The sequence below is a fragment of the Lygodium microphyllum genome, chromosome 20 (genome assembly GCF_053477565.2).
Source record: "Lygodium microphyllum isolate KBCC chromosome 20, Lygodium_microphyllum_v1.1.10, whole genome shotgun sequence".
Taxonomy (NCBI): domain Eukaryota; kingdom Viridiplantae; phylum Streptophyta; class Polypodiopsida; order Schizaeales; family Lygodiaceae; genus Lygodium; species Lygodium microphyllum.
In genome coordinates, this window is record NC_141154.1 from 108,954,547 (window position 1) to 108,974,280 (window position 19,734).

The following is a 19,734-nucleotide window of genomic DNA, read 5'->3' on the forward strand; positions in this document are numbered from 1 at the left end:
ATAGGCTAAGAAGAAGCTAGCTCCAAGAAAATGGTAAAGCCAAGATTATTGAATGATCAAAAGATGTCTTGCCTTTGGCCTCTAGTCCCTTTTATTCTAACCCTCTTCCAAACTTAAGGGCTATTCACACATGTACACATAGGCTAGGGCTAAATTTACAAAGGCTGGAATTAATCCAAGGTGCAAATATTTATGTTGTATTTTCCTTCATGACAAACCATCCCGTCCTGAAGATGGTTTTGTTCTCAAAACCAAGAAGTAATGGATTAAATCCAAGTCAAGGATGATAGTAATCATGCCCATTCATCTTCCCAATGATAAGAAAGCATTGTCCATGAAAAGAAGACCTTTTTGCATGCCAAACTGTGAGAAAACTGGCTGCTGTCCAAACACGGCTGATTCACTAAAACGGCCATAACTTTTGATATATTGGTCCAAATAAGGCGTATGAGGTGTAGAAACGAAGTATACACTCCCAAGCATCACCTCATAACATCAGAATCAAATTTTGATGAAGTCAGGACAGTTTTATTATCTGCAGAAATTTCATACAACAAGCTGTCTCTGCACAGTCACTGCATACTGCATCATATATCATCCTGTAATAACCAAGGAAAGTTACTGACATAAGTGGATGGTTGCCAAGAAGACTCTTCAATGGGCAAATTCTTCCACTTAACGAGATACTCAATGAAAGTACGATTTCTGAGAACTTTCTCTCTCTTTCCAATAATGCTTTCAGGTTCATATATGATCAGTCTTGCCTCATTCAATGGTGGTAACTCTTCCAATACTTGTACATCAGGCCCAACATACTTCTTCAGCTCTGAATTATGGAATACATCATGTATTCGAGTGGAAGATGGTAGCTGAAGTTTATAAGCAAGCTCTCCAATTTTGTCCAAAATCAATTATGGCCCATAAAACCTATGAGCAAGCTTGTTGTTCCCACCCTTTAATGAAGCATAATGCGTCTTGGGCACTTTGAGAAATACCCAATCTCCAACCTTGAAGTCTAAATGTCTTCTTTTCTCATCAGCATAGACTTTCATTACGTCTTGTGCTTTCCTTATGCTGTCCTTGCATTGCCATCTCATTTCCAATTGCTGAAGAGAAATAAGAGGATTAATGAAGCTTTCATTCATAGCTTAATGCATTACATGAAGCCTATAGGTTATGTCAATCATTGTCTTTGCTAAACCTTTTCAATTTACTAAAATGGCCATCTCTAAATGTCTCAAACTCTTCCATAATGAATGAGCATTACCCATCTACTTTCATTCACTGAAATCAGTAATTTCTTGAGCTTCTTTACTCAATCTTTATTGCCTAACCCTGACATGAAATCGATTGCCTATTTTTCCTCTTGATCATAAGAAAATCATTACCCAATTGGTAAGTGAGAAAAGCTTTGTAAGCAGTGAGTCACTGCTAAGGTAAATACCTCTCCATTTCTCATTTACATTTCAGCCTTTTCAATTCCAATCTTACATATCATGAAAAGGGCAAATGAAAGGCAATTGTATTTCCTTCCTATTCCATGCATATCATACTGATTTTTAGAGCTAGAATTCACTTGCCATGTACTTGCCCACGAGGAAAAGTGGATACCGAGCGAGTCGGTAGGACAAAAGAGAGGTGACCCTCCCCTACCGACGAGGACCCTGAAGGGGAGCGCAACCCAGCCCGAGAGGGAACTTTGCAAACCCCTCGGGTCTCGGATCCCACGTATTTTCAAGTTTAGGTGCAGGTACAAATCTCAAAGGCACTTGAAATTAGCCTACAGCATGAGTTATGGGCAGTGAGTTCTTGAGATATTGGCAAATGTATGGTATGGCAAATGTATGAAGACATATGGCTACAGTAAAATGTATGCATCCTATGGTAAAGACACTATGGTTCAGCATTAAAGTTTGGAACAGAGTATGTATACATACCCTCATTAAAGATTGCAGTCTACATTGAGTTAGACAGCCATTTTACTGGTTACAGAGGTCATTTTCAGTATGGGCAGACGTATGAGACTCTCCTACAGGGTTATGAAGTTGGTACATGCTTGGTATTGATGGTACAAGCCATTAATTGACTAGAACAGGATATTCACTGCCTGCAGGAATTTTCAGACAGCAACAGAAAATCCCTTACAGAAATTTCTGTACTCATCCATTTTCTGCACTTGATAGATCGTTGGATAGAGGGCTCTTCAAGCTTTGAACAGAGCCAAAGACCTCGTAATTTGGAGCTCTAGAAGTGAAGATAATCAAGTTTTTTCTACTGCAGGAAATTCAGGACAGAAATCAACCCATGGCTAGGAATAAGAAGAGAGACCCTGTTTTGGATACTATCAATGAAGAATTGAAGGAATATCAACAGGAAAGGGATGAACATCAACAGGAAAGGGGTGAACATGACACTTCTCAAGATGCCATTTACCGAATGCATTATGAGAACGATGAAGTCGATGGAAGTTCCACCCACTCCCCTACCAATCAACCCATAGAGACGTCTCATATCTCAATGAATTCAAACAGTTTTCAACAATTGTCAAATGACATAAAGGATATGAAATCAGGTTTCGAGGGTATGAGGTTGGGTATTGACAAGCTTGTAGCACTTCTTGGTGAGAAAATGTTGCCTACAGCTAGTCTTAATATCCCACATCCTCATAGGGCTGAAGAACCACCTAAACCACCTACTCCTAAGGTGGTAGGTCAATTTGAAGTTGGAGAGTCATCTAAAGCTAAGGATTTTGTTCATCCCACTTCACTTCAGCCACAATTCCATCAACAAAAGGGTCACTTTCAGCCACATGGGCAGGATCTTCAAGAAAGAGTGCAAACAAACTCAAAGCATGATGAAGACATCCATGGGTGCAACTCTTTCTACAAGCAATTTTACCCTCAAGCAAATGTTGGTGGCTATGAGCAAGGGCATGTTAATTCAGCCCCAAACTCGTATGGACAGCCACATGGACATGTGAATTCAGCCCCAAATGCTTTTGGACAGCCACAACATAATTTCTCTACTCAAGTGCAGCCCAATAGGCCAAGTCCCATGTTAAATCATGGTTGGAATCAGCAAAATAATGGGTAACAACCACCTTTCAACTCACCTATGCATGGACAACCTCCCAATGTGAGCAACACATACTTTCAGCCTCAAGGACATTGTTTCCAGCCACAAAGTCATGGTATGCATTATGGACAGCAAACTCCTTATGCGCAAGGGCATGGAAATAATGAATATCCTAGGCAAGGACCTTTTGGCAATTCTTTTGGGCCACAACACCATAGTGGGCAGCAGCACCCTAATGGACAACCTCCTCAATACGAGAGAGAGTACAAGGAGAAAATAATTATCTCAAACTTTAAGGGAGAGAACCCTTCACCCACGGAGTTGGAGGAGTGGTTTGACAAGTTAGAGATGTATTTTTCCCTTTACCCAAGGCCCAAGAATGCCAAAGTAAAATTTGCAGCCCTTCATCTAGAAGGCTACGCACACACTTGGTGGAGATATATGGCGAGGATGGGACATGACTTCTTGTCTTGGGACGCATTGAAAAATGCTATGATTGAAGTCTTTGTTTCTCCTATTGAAAAAGAGCGGTTAGAGAAAAAGTGGTATGCACTTGAGCAACGTGGTCTCTCGGTTAGAGAGTACTCAAATCAGTTTTTGAACCTCTCAATGTATGTTCATGGGGTTTCCGATAGTGCCAAGTTGAATAAATACATATTTGGTTTGAAACCTATTTTTTCTTCTGAAGTTGGAGCCATGAATCCTACATCCCTACAAGCTGCCATTCAATTGGCTGAACGTTATGGGCAGAAATACAAGGGTTTTCAGCCAAAAACAGGGCATTCTTTTCAGCCTACGCAGTTCCCAAGGACATCAAGCCATTATGGGCATGCTAAAACTGATTTTCAGCATATTGGGAAGCCATCAAATACTTTCAGCAATACCTACAGCAAGATACCCACTTTTCCTACTGTGTTTGGGTCAAAACAAAGCAGTAATTTCAGACCTAATGCTGAAAATAGATTTGATGGAAAGAGGACTGATATAAATGCCAAAACTTCAGCCCCTACTCAAGGCAAACATGTATCGAATGACAAGCTCAAAGATATGTATGCTAAAGGTCTATGCTACAAATGTGGAGAGAAATGGTCACCCGATCATAAGTCCAAATGCAAGGCCAAAAATATGAAGATTAGCATGATCATCGAGGATGATTCCGATGTTGAATCTATTGAAGGAAGCTTGGCTCAGCTTGATGTCATAACAACTCAAGAAGAGGCGCATGAAAATGAAGAGAATGGCCATGATGAGTTCTATGATCCGATGGATGGGTTTTCTTTCGACCCGGGTGGTCATTATTTGGATGATTCATGGACTAATTTACATCCATCGCTATGTGCCATATCAAGTGATGCATGGAGTAGTTCAAGAGGGGATAATACCCTACGCCTTAAAGGTCAAATCAAGGGAAGGACCGCTCATATACTCATAGATACGGGAAGTACACATAGCTTCATTAATGCTAGGTCACTCAATGGGCTGAAATTGAATACGCATGAAATGCCTACATCACTCAAACTCCAAGTGGCAAATGGAAATTTTGAGATGAGCAATCAATGCTGTCCAAATGTACCTATCACCCTTTCCCCATTGTGCACTACATCAGTGAGCCTAATTGCATTAGAAATGGGTCCCATTGATATAATACTTGGCTGCAACTGGTTGAAATCTTTGGGCAGATTTACCATGGATCTCAACAACATGGAAATGGAGTTTAAATGGTGTGGACAACAAGTAACACTACATGGAGCTGAAAAGAAAAGAATGGAGATGATCAGGCCCAAGAAAGTTAAGAAAGAGATAAATGCAAAGGCATGTATGTTCACCATTCTTCTTTCCAAGATTGAAGAGGATCAGCCCTCTTCTCCTACCAACAATATGGACCCATGTCTTTGTAATTTGCTGAAAGAATATGATGATATTTTTCAGCCACCTACCTCTTTTCCTCCCAAAAGAGAAGTAGATCATCCCATTGACTTGTTGCCCAATACAAAGCCCATCAACAAACCACCATATCGCCTCTCCAAAGTGGAAAGAGAAGAGGTAGAACGCCAAGTCAAAGAGCTTTTGGAAATGGGTCTCATTAAGGCAAGCCAATCACCTTTTGCATCTCCAGTCCTTCTTGTGAAGAAGAAAGATGGCTCCTTTCGAATGTGCATTGATTACCGCAATCTCAACAAGGTCACTATCAAGAATAGGTATCCAATACCTAGAATAGATGATCTCTTAGATGAATTGAAGGATGCCAAGGTGTTCTCCAAAATTGACTTGAGATCGGGATATCATCAAATACGCATGAAGGAAGGGGATGAATTCAAAACAGCCCTCAGGACGGAGAGGGGTCTTTATCAGTTTATGGTTATGCCTTTTGGGTTATCAAATGCTCCAGCCACATTCCAGTCTCTCATGAATAAGATACTTCAGCCATTGCTCTTTAAAACAGTTTTGGTATTCTTTGATGACATTTTGATCTATAGCAAGAATAAAGAAGACCATTTGCAGCATGTAAAAGAGGTCTTTGACATATTGAGGATACACAAACTGTTTGCCAAGGCCACTAAATGCTCTTTTATGACAAAGGAAGTGGAGTACTTGGGTCATATAGTGGGAGAAGATGGAATCAAAGTGGATCCTAAGAAGGTTCAGTGCGTCAAAGAATGGCCTACACCAACCAATGCCACTTCATTAAGAGGTTTCCTTGGTTTGTCATCCTTTTACCGACGGTTTATGAAGAACTATGCTCATGTTGCAGCTCCTCTTACCGATCGGCTAAAAAAAGAGGCCTTCTTTTGGGATGATATCGCTGACAAGAGCTTTAATGAGCTGAAAGAATTGCTTGTTTCAGCACCCATACTAGTTTGCCTTGACTTCTCCAAGACTTTTGCCATTTATGCAGATGCCAGTGGTAGAGGTTTGGGAGCAGTTTTGGTACAGGAGCATGGTGTCATTGCATTTGAGAGTAGAAAATTTGATGACAAAGAGAGAGAGATGCATGTTTATGAGCAGGAGATGCTTGCTATCTTACATACAATCAAGAAATGGCACCACTACCTCTATGGGACACACTTCAAAGTCAAAAGCGATCATAGGGTCTTGAGATATTTTCTCTCGCAGCCCAATCTTTCTCCCAAGCAAAAGAGATGGTTGGCCACTTTGCAATCATATGATTTTGAAATATCATACATGGCTGGCAAGGATAATGTGGTGGCTGATACGTTATCAAGAATGTGGGCATGCAGTCTATCTACTGTGTCTACCATCTATAAGGATTGGATTGAAGACATTCAAGAGGAATATGTGCTTGATGAGCATGCTGCCCATATTCTACAGAAATTACAGCAAGGGTGTGATGTTGAATTTCCTAATTTTAAAGTGCATAATGGCCTCTTATGGTTTAAGGGTAAAGTGTACTTGATTCCCAGCAGTAAATTCAAGCTGAAAGTGCTTCAAGAGATGCATTCATCGCCAATGGCTGGTCACTTGGGCCTTTTCAAGACGTTTGATAGAGTTCATCAAAGCTTCTATTGGAAAGGTCTATGGAAAGATGTTAAAGAGTATGTATCTCAGTGCTTGGAGTGTCAGCAAAATAAGGATTCCACTCTATTACCAGCTGGCTTACTTCAGCCTTTACCCATACCTACGGGCAAATGGACAGATATTTCCATGGATTTCATAACGGGATTGCCTACTACCAGTCATGGATGGAACAGTATCTATGTGGTAGTTGATAGATTGACCAAATCAGCCCACTTTATCCCAACTAAAGTCCAATATTCAGCAAGGCAAGTCGCCGAGCAATTTATGGAAGGTGTGTTCAAACTACATGGTATGCCTATGAGAATAGTATCAGACCGTGATTCGAAGTTTATGGGCAACTTCTGGAAAAGTCTATTCTCCTCTATGGGTACTTTCCTCACTCCTAGCACGGCCTATCACCCTCAGACTGATGGGCAAACGGAGAGAGTTAATCATTGGGTGGAAGTGTACCTTAGGCATTATTGTCATGACACACAAGCTTCATGGGATCATTGGATCCACCTTGCTGAATTTTGCTATAATAACACGTATCACATGAGCATTGGGATGTCTCCGTTTGAACCTCTTTATGGGTATAAAGTCCAACTTCCATCAGTTTTATTCCATGAAGACATCAACCCACAAGCAAAGGAAGAGTTGGAAAGAATGGAGTTGCAATTGGATGGAAAGAGAAATTAAGAGTGATTAGAGTACCTCATTTAATTGATTGGAGAAGTGCATTGTTGATGGAATGACCTTCAATCCATAATGCTTGACATAGGTGAGTTGAGCTTGATAATCCGTCTAAAATCAGTCCAAGAGATCTTCAATATTCAAGGATAATCCCTTCCTTGATAAGCTTCAGCTTCATTAATCCCATGAAAGCTCCATGACTCCATGAATGTTCCAAATGAGGATTGATGAAGACCAATTACCTTCTCTACTTGAAGTAGGTTGCAATAGGTAATAGAGAGGGCTTCAATGTGTCCAAGAGATCCCGAAATTTGAGAGGGAATGCCAAAATTTAATGGCATAAAAGCTTCATGCTGTCCATTGAACACCTAGACTTCCATTGGCTTCAATCTCCTTCAATGTCGGTCCAATGTTGATGGATTCTTGAGGGGAAATGGTTGAGGAAGCTTCAGAGATGCTTTGCCCACAAAAGCCCCATGAATTGCTTTAAAAATTTCAGGAATCTTTAATGCTGTCCCAAACTGTTATACATAGAGTTTGCAATCTCCATATCCAAGATCAATCAATGTTGGTACTAGGATGCATGTAGAAGCCTCAGGGAGTATAATAGAGCAAAAACCCTTTGATCTTGATGAAGAAATTTGAGAAATTTGAGTGCTGTCCAAAACTGTCATAAAACTCCATACCTAGGGTTTGAGAAAGCTCCCATCTTCCAAAAGGAGTGAAAGATCAAGTAGAAGATGATGTATACTCATAGTTGCACTCCATTTGATCATCCCATGAAGAGTACAAGCTCTGGTTGCATCACGTTTGCTGATCACGAAGGGGGGGGGGCTGTAAAAACAGCGCAAACTGCTGCTGTACATCCTCTTGCATCACGTGATGAAAACGTGGTGGATATGAGACATGTAGGTACTCCATAGGTAGCTTAAGACCCATACTACACTCTTACATAAGCCATTTGAGGATTAGAGGTCATGGGAAGATCTGAGAAGAAATGTCCATGGCAGTTTGTATGGCAGCTTGAAGGAATGAGGAAAGAGAAGAAGAAACTCTTCCTTCTCAAAAGTAACCACAGTCAAAATGTCCTGTAACCATTAGTTTGTCCACTTACCCCAGTTTTTGGCTCAAATCTTGATCACGTCCTGCTATTTTGGCTGGAGCCCTCCATTTCTTCCATTATTAATGCCAAGAATCACCATCTTCATCCCTGTTTGTAGCAGACTTTCACATGTAACTCCGGTTTGAATCCTTCATGTCCTGTCAAGTCCTGTCACTCAAATTTCTAACTATGGTTTGCTCTCTCTAGCCTAAGAAACTGAATCTAGTATTTGAAAATGACTTCTGCAAGGATCTAAGCTATGGCTCTGATACCAATGTAATGAAAGCAATCAACCATGGAATAAAATCTAACAGAAATTGAAAATTAACTAAGCTACAACAAAGAATTAACAAATCTATTGCACCAAGACATCCTCATCATGTATTAATGGTTGGGGATTCAAGAATACATGACGGCCATGGCTGAGTGCTTCATAGGCTAAGAAGAAGCTAGCTCCAAGAAAATGGTAAAGCCAAGATTATTGAATGATCAAAAGATGTCTTGCCTTTGGCCTCTAGTCTCTTTTATTCTAACCCTCTTCCAAACTTAAGGGCTGTTCACACATGTACACATAGGCTAGGGCTAAATTTACAAAGGCTGGAATTAATCCAAGGTGCAAATATTTATGTTGTATTTTCCTTCATGACATCAGTGACAATCTCCATCACCTCGTCTGGGCTAGAACGAATACTCCCATATTGATCCCAAAGGCTACGTATTTGCTCTCTTGAGGTGCGGGGCTGGTGTGCTTGAAAGAACTCCCTGCACATCGTGTCCCCCTTCCGCGCCCAAAAGGTTGCTGAGGTGCGGAATGAGAACTCCGAGCGCCTGTCCTCTAGGCCGGCGATGGTTGCTCGTGCGCGCACCTCATGTGCGTGGAGGATGGGATCCCCTGGTGTCTCTTGCAATAATCTCTACGTGGTTGTTAGGTCCCGCCGGAGTGCTCTCTCCTCCTCCCAACAATGCTACTTGGCTTGTAGGGCTGCCTCCTGGCAGATACTACTCAACTCAGCTAGGATCTCTACAACCTCCTCTACGATCCAGTCCCCCCAACTCCACTCCCTAGTCCAAATCTAATCAACTTGTCTCTTCACCTCCTCTCCCCTGTAGATCGAGTTAGGGATCCGACAGGATCGTGTACCTAAGGAGGATGTTGGGGGATCAAGTGTTAGGAGGATCAGGGGCAGAGTGGTGCCAGCCAACTACCCTATCTAGCCTCCACAAAAACATCCTCACTCTCCCACATAGAACTTGTCCAACCGCTCCAGCAAGACTCCGCCTAGCCGCCTGTATCCCCACGACAAATCCAACGACCTGTCCCTCCTGTGGAAAGCTGGGTCTCTCCAAGCGTCGCGAGCTCCTACTGCCAATAGGAAGACCTCCCATGCCTCCTGCTCCTCCCCAGCCATGCCCTGGTAGTTTCTGCCTCTACCGACCGTGCTAGTCCTCTAAGGCCTCTAGGTTGTTGAAGTCTCCTCCAACAATCCAGGAGTCCACATCTAGGAGTCCTACTACAATCTCCGCCCAGGACCTGCTGCGTGCCTTGATCTCAGTGGGGGCATAGACATTGAGGACTCTAAGGCACGAGTCCCCAATATCCAATTTGATCCATAGAATCCTCCCTGCCACAATCGTCCCATGGTCCCGTACACAAGCAATCGAGGTGCATACCCCTCCACTTGTGCCGTGGGCACCAATGGAGTGCTTCCACTAAGTCTATGACTTGCCCAGGAGTACCTTCCCTACTCGGTGGGCCTGGGCGGGAGTGAGCCTATGCTCCTATAACAGTAACATGTCAATCCGTCTGGCAAGGGCAGACTGTAGCTCCTGTTGAAGGATCAACTTCCTGGAACCCCGTGCTCCACTATAGTGGAAAATGTTCATATTCCAAGATGCGAGATGTAAGCTCATAGAGAAACCTGCGAACAAGCATTGGTTTGGTGTAGAGGCTGCTGACGAAGAAGAGAAGCTATGAGGCATGCGGATATGCTTTGTTGCCGGCCCGGATGGTAAACTCCATTCCCCATGGTAGCCCTTGGGTGAACCATAGGGATGATGGATACGCTTGGTGTGGTACCACTAGGGCAATATTTAATTGAAACAATAATTAGAGAATGAAACAACAAGTAAAAGATCAGTCCCCAATAAAGGCTTGTACGATTTAATTCTACGCTTTGTTTGTTCGGATTTGTTTGTGTCACGGATTCGAAGCTCATGTAAGGACATACTATTGTTGTGCTAGGGGCCACTCAATCATATCCATCGGAGCTCTCCATTGCAGGGGGGACTCGAAAGATAATGCTTAGATGTGGAATCTTGGCCCATTGTTGATATCCATCATGCAACCTGGCCACTGCTGAGAGAAAAGTGTCAGTCCTTCTCCCATCCACTGGGAGGTGTGATATGGCACATGGCTCTTCACCTCCTCCTCTATCTGAGGCATCATCCAATCTCTCGTGTGAGAGGTCTAAAGGAAGAAAACATAGTTTGGTCCATCTGGTGGTGCTAGTAGATGGACCTCGACGCTCCTTGACTTGCGTACCACGAAGATTCCCACTTCCAAGGGTAATGGGAACTCTCTGCACTCCGCAACTCTCAAGTAGGATCATGGCCCGCTGCGAAAAAACTCCTATGGTAGCAATTGTGCCTGTACCGGGAAGGTGTGCCGAGCGGCATGGGCAGACGAACTGGTGGTTTGGGGGGGAGGGAGATGGGTAGAAAGTGGGTCGCCTCTATTGGATGGAGATTGGGGGGGTTGGTGGTGAGGGTGATGGTGGGGAGGGAGAGGACCGAGGGATGGAGGGGTAGTCAGATGCACAAGGCAGGTGTTTTGGGGAGGGTGTGGGGGGTGTGGGTTCCCAGGTGAGGTGGCCACATGCCCCACTGTAGTGGAGACTATTCACATTCCAAGATGCAAGGTGTAAGCTCATGGGAAACCTATGACTGACCTAACAGGCATCTATTCGGTGTGGATGTTGTTGATGAGGAGGAGAGACTATGAGGCATGCAAGTGCGCTTTGCCGTTGGTCTGGACGGTGAATTCCAGTCCCCCATGGTGGCCCTCAGTCGGACCATAGGGGTGATAGATGCACGAGGTGATACTATCAACCATGCTGAGAAGCGCGACTTTGTACACTGGTAGAAACAGGCCGCCTAGTGCCGGGGGATACTCAATCACGTCCCTCGGAGCTCTCCACTATGGGGGGCTCTAAAGATAATGCTCAAGTGTGGGACCTCGGCACCAGCCCGCCAGTTAATGTCCATCATGCAACCAAGCCATTGTTGTGCAAACAATGCTAATCCTTCATCTCCCATCCACTGGGAGATGTGATCCACCACCTGACTCTTAAACTCCTCAATCTGTGTGGTCTTCCATTTCCCTAAGTGAGAGGCCTGAAGAAAAAAGACGTAGTTTGGTCCATCCGGTGGTGCTAGTAGGTGAACCTTGCCCCTCCTTGACTTACGAACCACGAAGGACCCCACCTCTAGAGGTAGTGGAAACTCTCTGCGTTTCGCAACTCTCAGGTAGGACCATGGTCCACTACGGAAGAACTCCTGTGGCAACAGCTGTGCCTATCTCGGGAAGGTATGGCGGGTGGCAGGGGTAGATGAGCTGGTGGCTGTGTGGAAGGGGGAAGAGTGTTGGTGCACGGAGCAGGTAGGTGTGTGTGGCTCATCACCTCCTATGGGAGGAGGGGGTGTGGGTTTGGGGGGGGGGGGGTCACCAGAGCCGGGTGCGGATCAGGGGGGGTGCTCGGGGGGGAGGGGGGGTGGTGGGGGGGAAGAGGATCGAGGGATGGTGAGATGGACGGAGATGCATGGCGGGTGTGGGGAGGGAGGGTGGTGGCCCTGGAGAGGGAGGGGTGTGGGCCAAGGTCAGTGGGGGGAGGGGCATAGGATGTGGGAGGGGTGGGTGAGGGGACTGTGGGGACTCAACCGGGGCGGTCTATGGCGCGGGTGGAGGATGTGGGGGGCTGCGGTCCTGCCGGGTGGGACGGACAGGCGGGGCTGTGGAGTGCTCTACCGAGGGGGCGTCGCATGCCCGCCTGCACCCTGCTGACGAGGCTGGGTTTGATGAATTGGCTGCGCCCCCCCTGCCGTCTCCCTCTCTGTCATCTCTGGACCCGAGTAAAGCTGTCAGTGTCCACCTACGGGCCTATCGGCGAAGCCGCCTTGGCACCGAAACGCGTACAAACTACTACATGGTGCCCAAAATCGTGGCAGCGCAAGCACTGCCCTGGATGCCCAATTAGAATGACTTGCTATCTAAAGGAATGCCAAAGAGGATCGAGGGATGGTGGGATGGATGGAGATGCATGGCAGGTGTGGGGGGAGGGGGGGTGGCGACCTTGGAGAGGGGGGGGGGTGTGGGCCAAGGTCAGTGGGGAGAGGGGCATGGGATGTGGGGGGATGGGTGAGGGGACTATGGGGACTCAAGCGGGGGGGTCAGTGGCGCGGGTGGAGGATGTGGGGGGCTACGGACCTGCCGGGTGGGACGGACAGGGGGAGCTGTGGAGTGCTCTGTCGAGGGGGTGTCGCACTCCTGCCTGCACCTTGCTAATGAGGTTGGGCCTGATGAGCTGGCTGCGCCCTCCTTGCCGTCTCCCTCTTTCTCGTCTCTGGACCCGAGTAAAGCTGTTGGTGTCCACGTGCGGGCCTATTGGCGGAGCCGCCTTGGCACCGAAACGTGTACAAACTGCTACCTGGTGCCCAAAATCGTGGCAGCACAAGCAGTGCCCTGGTTGCTTAGTCACAATGACCTGCTGCCTAAAGGAATGCCCCCATGCCTCAAATCTCTAGGAACTGTGGGATATTCTTGACCTCTTTCACTGCCACCCGTACCTTTGAGACTCCTGCTGTTGTCACTGCATCTGCGAAAGATTCGGGAAGGAAAGTGCCGAAGAGCCATCCAAAGTCTTCCACTAATTGGCAATACTCAATCGCCAGGCCGGGGAAAAGAAGGGTGACCGGGTGTTGAAGAAACCTGTTGTGGAGTGCAAATGCCTCCACAGTAAAGCCACTGTACCAAGGGACCATGTATATGACCCCTTTCGTGGACACATATGGTACATTGGCGAGTAACTTGCGAGCGGCGTCCGCCGAGCTGAGCCGTACCATGAAGATCCCTTGGCCCAATAGGGCCGCCTCCACGATCTGCGCTATGCCGATGCGCAGTGTGGAGTAAAACCAGTCCCGAAGCTGGGCCCTGGCTGGGGAATGTCCTACTACCTGACCATAAATCGTGGTTTCCATTAGCTCCAGCTCCTTAGCTCGGACGGCTAAGAATTGCTCCTCAAAGAGGACTGCCCGCAAGGTGTTTGACTGGGGGACACTTGCAGAGTGTGCCAACGTCTGACTAGAGGTTTCCATTACGCGTCCCTTCTGAGAGAACTACCAATCATGTCGCGGTGCTACCTAGGGGGGGGGGAGTTGCTGCAGATAGAGGGAGCAACTGGAGGGTGGGGGGGGAGGGAGCAACTTGTGGGTGGGGGGGATCAATGGCGGGGGGGGGAGGGAGCCGCAAAATGTCTGGGCGGGGAGGGGGGAAGTCTTGCCTGCGCGGACTGAGGGGGGCAGAGGGGAATGACAGCTGTGGGGGGGGGGCGCTGTCACGCCTGGGTGGACAGGTGGGGGGAAGCGCCAAGTGGGTGAGCTGGCCAGTCACGTGGGTGGCCAGAGGCGGGGGGCAGATGTCCGAACGAAGGGGGCGAACTGACGGAAGCAAAAACGGGTTGCAATCTAGGGGGTGCGAACTAGGGAGGGCGCGAACTAGAGGGGCGAGGGACGTGATTCCCACTGGAGGGCGGGCACGAGCAGGTGGAGGCGAAGGGCGTGAAGCAGATGGAGGGGGTGGGCGCGATCAGATGGAGCGGGGGGGTAGTGCTGACCGTCGCGACGGTGCTGAGCTCGTTATCATTCCATCTTTCTAGCTTTCATTTTCTTCTTTCTTTCTTTCTTTCTTCAATGTGAGATATTTAAGATATTGTGCAGTGACCGATATGGGTAGAGCAAGAAAGGCCAATCCATCTCTTGGAATTGAACTCAGCACCTTGATACTCACTGTTTTCATCTTCTTCATTAAAAATGACCTAATCATTTTTTCTTAATCCTCCCTCTTTTAGTTTGGAACCCTGACTGCCATCACATTACCATCATTTTTGTTTCCAGCTGGGGCACAGGGTCATCCTTAGCATTCTGAAGTCCTCATGTCTACTTGTATTATTTCATGAAGTTTCTTGATTTGGTCTTGTAGCTTCAGGATTCTATTTAATTTTGTCAGTTCTGGTGGTTCAAGATGAGTCATGAATCTTCTTGACTTGGTTTTTCTTCAAACATGGCTTTGATGTGGTCACCCAATGGGCAAAGATCCAGTCATCGTGTCTGTTCTTATTCCATTTATAGGAGACATCTTGTTTGAATGCACCAGAGGCAAGAGGAGCAGCGGGCAAGGGGGCATGCCATGTTGAAGCAGGTAGGGTGCAGGTCCAAACGTATCATACAATGCTTCTTTTGCCTTTTCTCTCTCCAGTACTTTATCAAGTTCTAGCCCATCACTTTGGGCTGCTCTATCCTCTGTCAAACCACTATCTCTAGTCTCAATTTTATTAGGGAATTGCAAAACATTGTATGACTGGAAATAATGTAATACATATATATTACAAACTTGATCCTGAAACCAGTGTGATAATTAGCACATCAACTTTTCTTTCATCATTCCATTTCACTTTATTAACTGGATCAGACCACAGTTGGAAGGGATCAGACCATAATTGGGTAATCCTTGGTGGCTGAGCATCAGATAGATCGTTTAGAGATCAGAGACAGAGACCTGGGAAGAACTGATTAACCACATACAGGCTTTGGTCATGCATCTCATAAGGGTACAATATCATATGATTGAATAGCTGCCACATGTAGCTATTAGCTTAGCAAAATGTTCTATATGCCTTTTCAAAGTTCACGTACTTCACAACAAAGACAACAATTATGTCCTAGGCACATTACATACCAAATTCAACTCTGAATTGGTCTAATCTCAAAAACTAACTGTTGGAAGGAATAATGTCCTTTGCAAGAAAATATCATTGAGATTAGTAAAAGGTATTCAGTTGAATTGTGTTATTTCATTCCATTGGCCATGAAAGGACATCTACTTCTCCAACCAAACCACATGAATTGTTGTGCCTTGGTTAGTAGATGGTAGCTGTCTTTGTCACAAGCCAACCAAAGCAAATACTATCTAAATTCTTGCCAAGCTAGTCAATCCATTTACCTCTTATGATCGGCAGCTGAACATTTTGAATCATTGACACTATCCAAGAGATAGGTGGTTAGACCATAGCTAAGTCTCTCTATGCTTGAGATGCCTTGCCGCAATGAAAGTCCATCACCAAAAAATACAGTTTCCTCATTGAAGGTGCCTTTGCTCATCAATAAACAAATCTCAATAGCAACATTCTGTGTGCACCACAAAGACAGAATTTAAGGTTTTGAAATTGATCAGCAAGTTCGTTCACCTAATTTCTGCAGAGAATTAAACTTCCTAATCAATTCTGACCAGTAAATATATGCAGAAAAATCATGAACTGAATGCTAAATATTGGTTTCTTCCCAAAATCTTTCCATCCAAAGTTAACGAAAAGTTAAAATGTATGTTTTGAAATACAAATTCAAAATCAAAAAGCTAAAAGACATTGTCCCTAGAAGGCAGCCATAGGAGATGACTAATCTGTATGCTCCCTTCTTTTATATTTGGGGTTTCCAACACTTTTATCTCTTGTTGTTTTGTATGTATCATTGAAACATTATTTTTCCTAGACAAGGCTTGTATTGTCTTTTACCTTGGCCACTTTTGATTAAAGTGGTTAATACCTCTGGAAAACAGAAACGTTACAACCATGATAATACAAAATAAAAAGCTCTCTGAGATATCCACTTTGAGGAGAGTGTCTAATACAAGTGCTATGTGAAGTCTATAATACTAGACGATTCTACGTTGAAGAATGTGTAAAGATTACATATGTCAAGAGAAGTGGCTCTATTTTTTATGATCTTGGTAAACACCTGATAAGCCATGTTCATCATAGAGAGAGAGGTCTCCAATGGGACATTAAAAAAATATTGGAGCTTTGTAAACACCGAGCCATCTTCATCATAGAGAGAGAGGTCTGCAATGGGGCATAGAACGTAGGCTTGATGTGACTATTTGAAAGGCAATGCTAAACAGATAGGCATCTATCTTTGCATGCAACGCATGGGATTCCTACTTTAGACTGTAAAGGGCCTCACACAACTGGCATACCTTAGTTTCAAGACCTGTAACCTCAAAGCCTAGAGGTTGACTACCATAAACGTCAACTAAGTCACCATGAAGAGATACAATCTTACTATCAAGCTGATGTACCTCCCAATGCATGTGACCAGCAATAGATAGGAATCGTTGAATGGTAACAATGGGGGATTTGGGTGGAAATGGATCCTCAAAGTTAATACTTTTAGCAACAAGACATCCTTTATGGTGGTCAATACTGTCTCCCATGGGTTATCCTATTTTGCAAACATGAACCCCATTGCCAGTAACTATATGAACCACCTAGCCATCATGCCACCCTCTCATCTCAACTATTGCACAACTCGTTGTACCCTCTCACCATTTTATCCTGCCACCTCCCATCCTCTCACTGCTCTTCCGTCATTCTGCATGCACTTGCTACCCCATTGTGTCCATCTCAGCTCCTTGCAGCTTCACCTCTGCTCTTTGACCACCACCACACTTCCATTGCCTTGGCTTTGCCACCACCTCTATCCCATGTGCCCCCTCCTTGCTCTTTTCATGGCCCTCGTCTTTGCTTGCTCCCCCTCCCTTCCTTACAAAAGCATTCACCCCTTTTCTCTTTGACAAGCTCCTGATAAGGGTTTTCCCTCAAAGCACCCAGAATGGGAGCCTCTGGTCCGCAGCCCAAGGTTGTGCACCTAAGTCAAAAACCTTCTCTAGCCCATGTTTTTTGTTGAGAGGGGCATTAGAGGCACGTCTGGTACATGGATATGCAACACTAGGTGCACTCCAGAGTCAATGTGCTCACATACAGTTCCAGGAGCCCCGCACCGAATTCTGGTTGTTTGACACCCTAGTCACACGTACATTACTATATGGAGCATTGCAGCTTGTACCACAGACGTCTTAGCCCACTCACTGATCAGATTGGAGTAGAGAGGGATTATTATGATGGTTGGGATAGCATGGAAAGGCCATTGATCATGATGATAGCACATATAATTAGGAGTAACCCCTCCACCCCACATCCCATTGTCAGAGCAGAGCTAGGGGCAACACCTATAGTTACGAAGGCACTCTTCAGGGTAGTGACCTTTTGGCATAGACTATGGGAACTTCAACGCCATAGATACTCTAGATTGGCACTAACCTCATCTAGACAACTAGCAGCAGGAGGTGAGAAGAATTGTTGGTTTTCACAGATGACTATTTGGGTTCTCCTTTCCTTTCCTTTTCTTTTCTATCGATGAAACAACACTATACATGGTTCAACCCTAGTATAGTCCCATCGTATAGTTATTTTCAGTATTGTTTCATAGGCCACCCACTTATTTGTAATGTTATCTTTACCTTACTGATGAGATGACATTAGGCATGGATGTACTCTGGATTTTGTCTCATAGGCCACATTGGCCTTATGTAGACGTTAATCTCTCTCTCTCTCTCTCTCACACACACACACACACACACAAAAAAAACAAGTTATCTCATGGAGGGTCAACTAATGCTTTAGATTCTTGAATTTGTAGAAGTCATAGCTTCCTCGAGATCGAAGTGTTTGAGCAATAAGTGATCTCAACCTAATTGGTGGGACGAGGTTGAGAAAGTGAGCCATTATGCATCAAAGGGAGGTGCAAAGAAATGGAAATGCAAAAGGTGTAAGCAATTGAAAACATAAGGATCCAATCGTGTCAAGCAACACTTATGCCATATTGACATTGGAGCCCACATAAATTTCTGCCCAAATACCACACCCAAAATGCGAAGGCAGCTCTTTGCAAAGTACCCAAGCGAAGAAGACAAAGTATATGCAAGGAAAAAGCAAGCAATTGATGCTTTTTTTTTAGTGGACAAGCTGATGATATAGTCATGGGTAATGGAGCCATGCATGGAGGACTTGGAACTTTTGCATCCTCACAATCCCATCATGGAAAATGCAACAAGCAACAAACCTTGGGAACAACTTGGGATCCTCGTAGAAAGGATAGGGTGGATGCAGTTGTGGCAAGGTTTTTCTACCATGAACATGTTGCATTCAATGTTATAAGATCTCCCTACTTCCTTGAGATGGTCCAAGAGATTGTAGAATATGGTCCAACCTATAAGCCTCCATCATATGAGACACTGCATATTACTTTGTTGCAAAAGGAAAAGGATGCAATTGAATGTGCTTTGGCAATTGTGCAAGAAAGTTGGGTGAAGAATGGTGTCTCTTTGATAGCAGATGGGTGGTATGATACTCAAAAATGGTCCATCCATGGGATGGTTGCTTATTCTCGAGGAAAGATGCAATTCATTTCCTCACATGATGCCTCAAGTACAAGAAAAAGTGCAGATCAGCTTGTGGAGGAATGGGCAGAAGGTGTTCAAAAAGTAAGGGCTGAAAATATAATCCAGTTTATTGCTGATGGTGAGACAACAAATAGGGCAGCAAGTATGAGACGTCAGGAGAGATACCTGCAGATCACATTCAGCCCATGCTTTGCTCATTGTTTGAGCAATTTGTTGAAAAACATTGGTAGCTTGTTATGGATTGATCCCTTCATCCAAAAGGGCAATGATATAATCAATTTCATCCAAAGCCATCAATTCATTCTTAGTGAGTTCCACAAGAGATCACCTAAAAAGGATCTCTTAAAGTACTTTGAGATGTGCTTTGGCTATAACTTTCTCATGACAAAGAGATTTAAGAAGGTAAGTTTACCACTGAAGCAATTGGTGGTAAGTAATGAGTGGATGGGATGGGCTACTACTAGGTCAAGGGCTGGTATAGCAGTGGAGAACATCATACAAGATCATGCATTTTGGAGTAAATTGAAAAGCATCAATATTGTCATCAAGCCAATCATGCACTTGATGTGAATTGCAGATGGACGAGAGCCATGCATTGGAAAGGTCTATGAGGGGGTAGATTGCATGATTGAGAAGCTAGGACAGCATTGTTTGGATGATGCAAAGTATTAAGAAGTCCGAGATTTATGTGAGGTAAGATGGAATGCTTATCACTAACCTATGCATGTAGTAGCATATGTATTAGATCCAAAGTTCTAAGGGTGTGGTCAAGGATGATGAG

General features: G+C 44.8%; 1 protein-coding gene across 6 annotated transcripts in view; it reads right to left on the bottom strand.

Annotated features, from left to right (window-relative positions):
• Positions 1-19,734, bottom strand: part of LOC148019245 (type 2 DNA topoisomerase 6 subunit B-like) — a 148,528-nt gene that overhangs the window by 31,180 nt on the left and 97,614 nt on the right. For all 6 annotated transcript variants that reach the window (XR_015687557.1, XR_015687558.1, XM_087660840.1 and 3 more), the window contains one exon: positions 15,660-15,844. Coding sequence is in view for 4 of the 6 variants with exons in the window: in XM_087660840.1 (XP_087516966.1) it covers positions 15,660-15,844 (185 nt within the window). In the remaining 2 variants the exon portion in view is untranslated. The remainder of the gene's footprint in view (positions 1-15,659; positions 15,845-19,734) is intronic.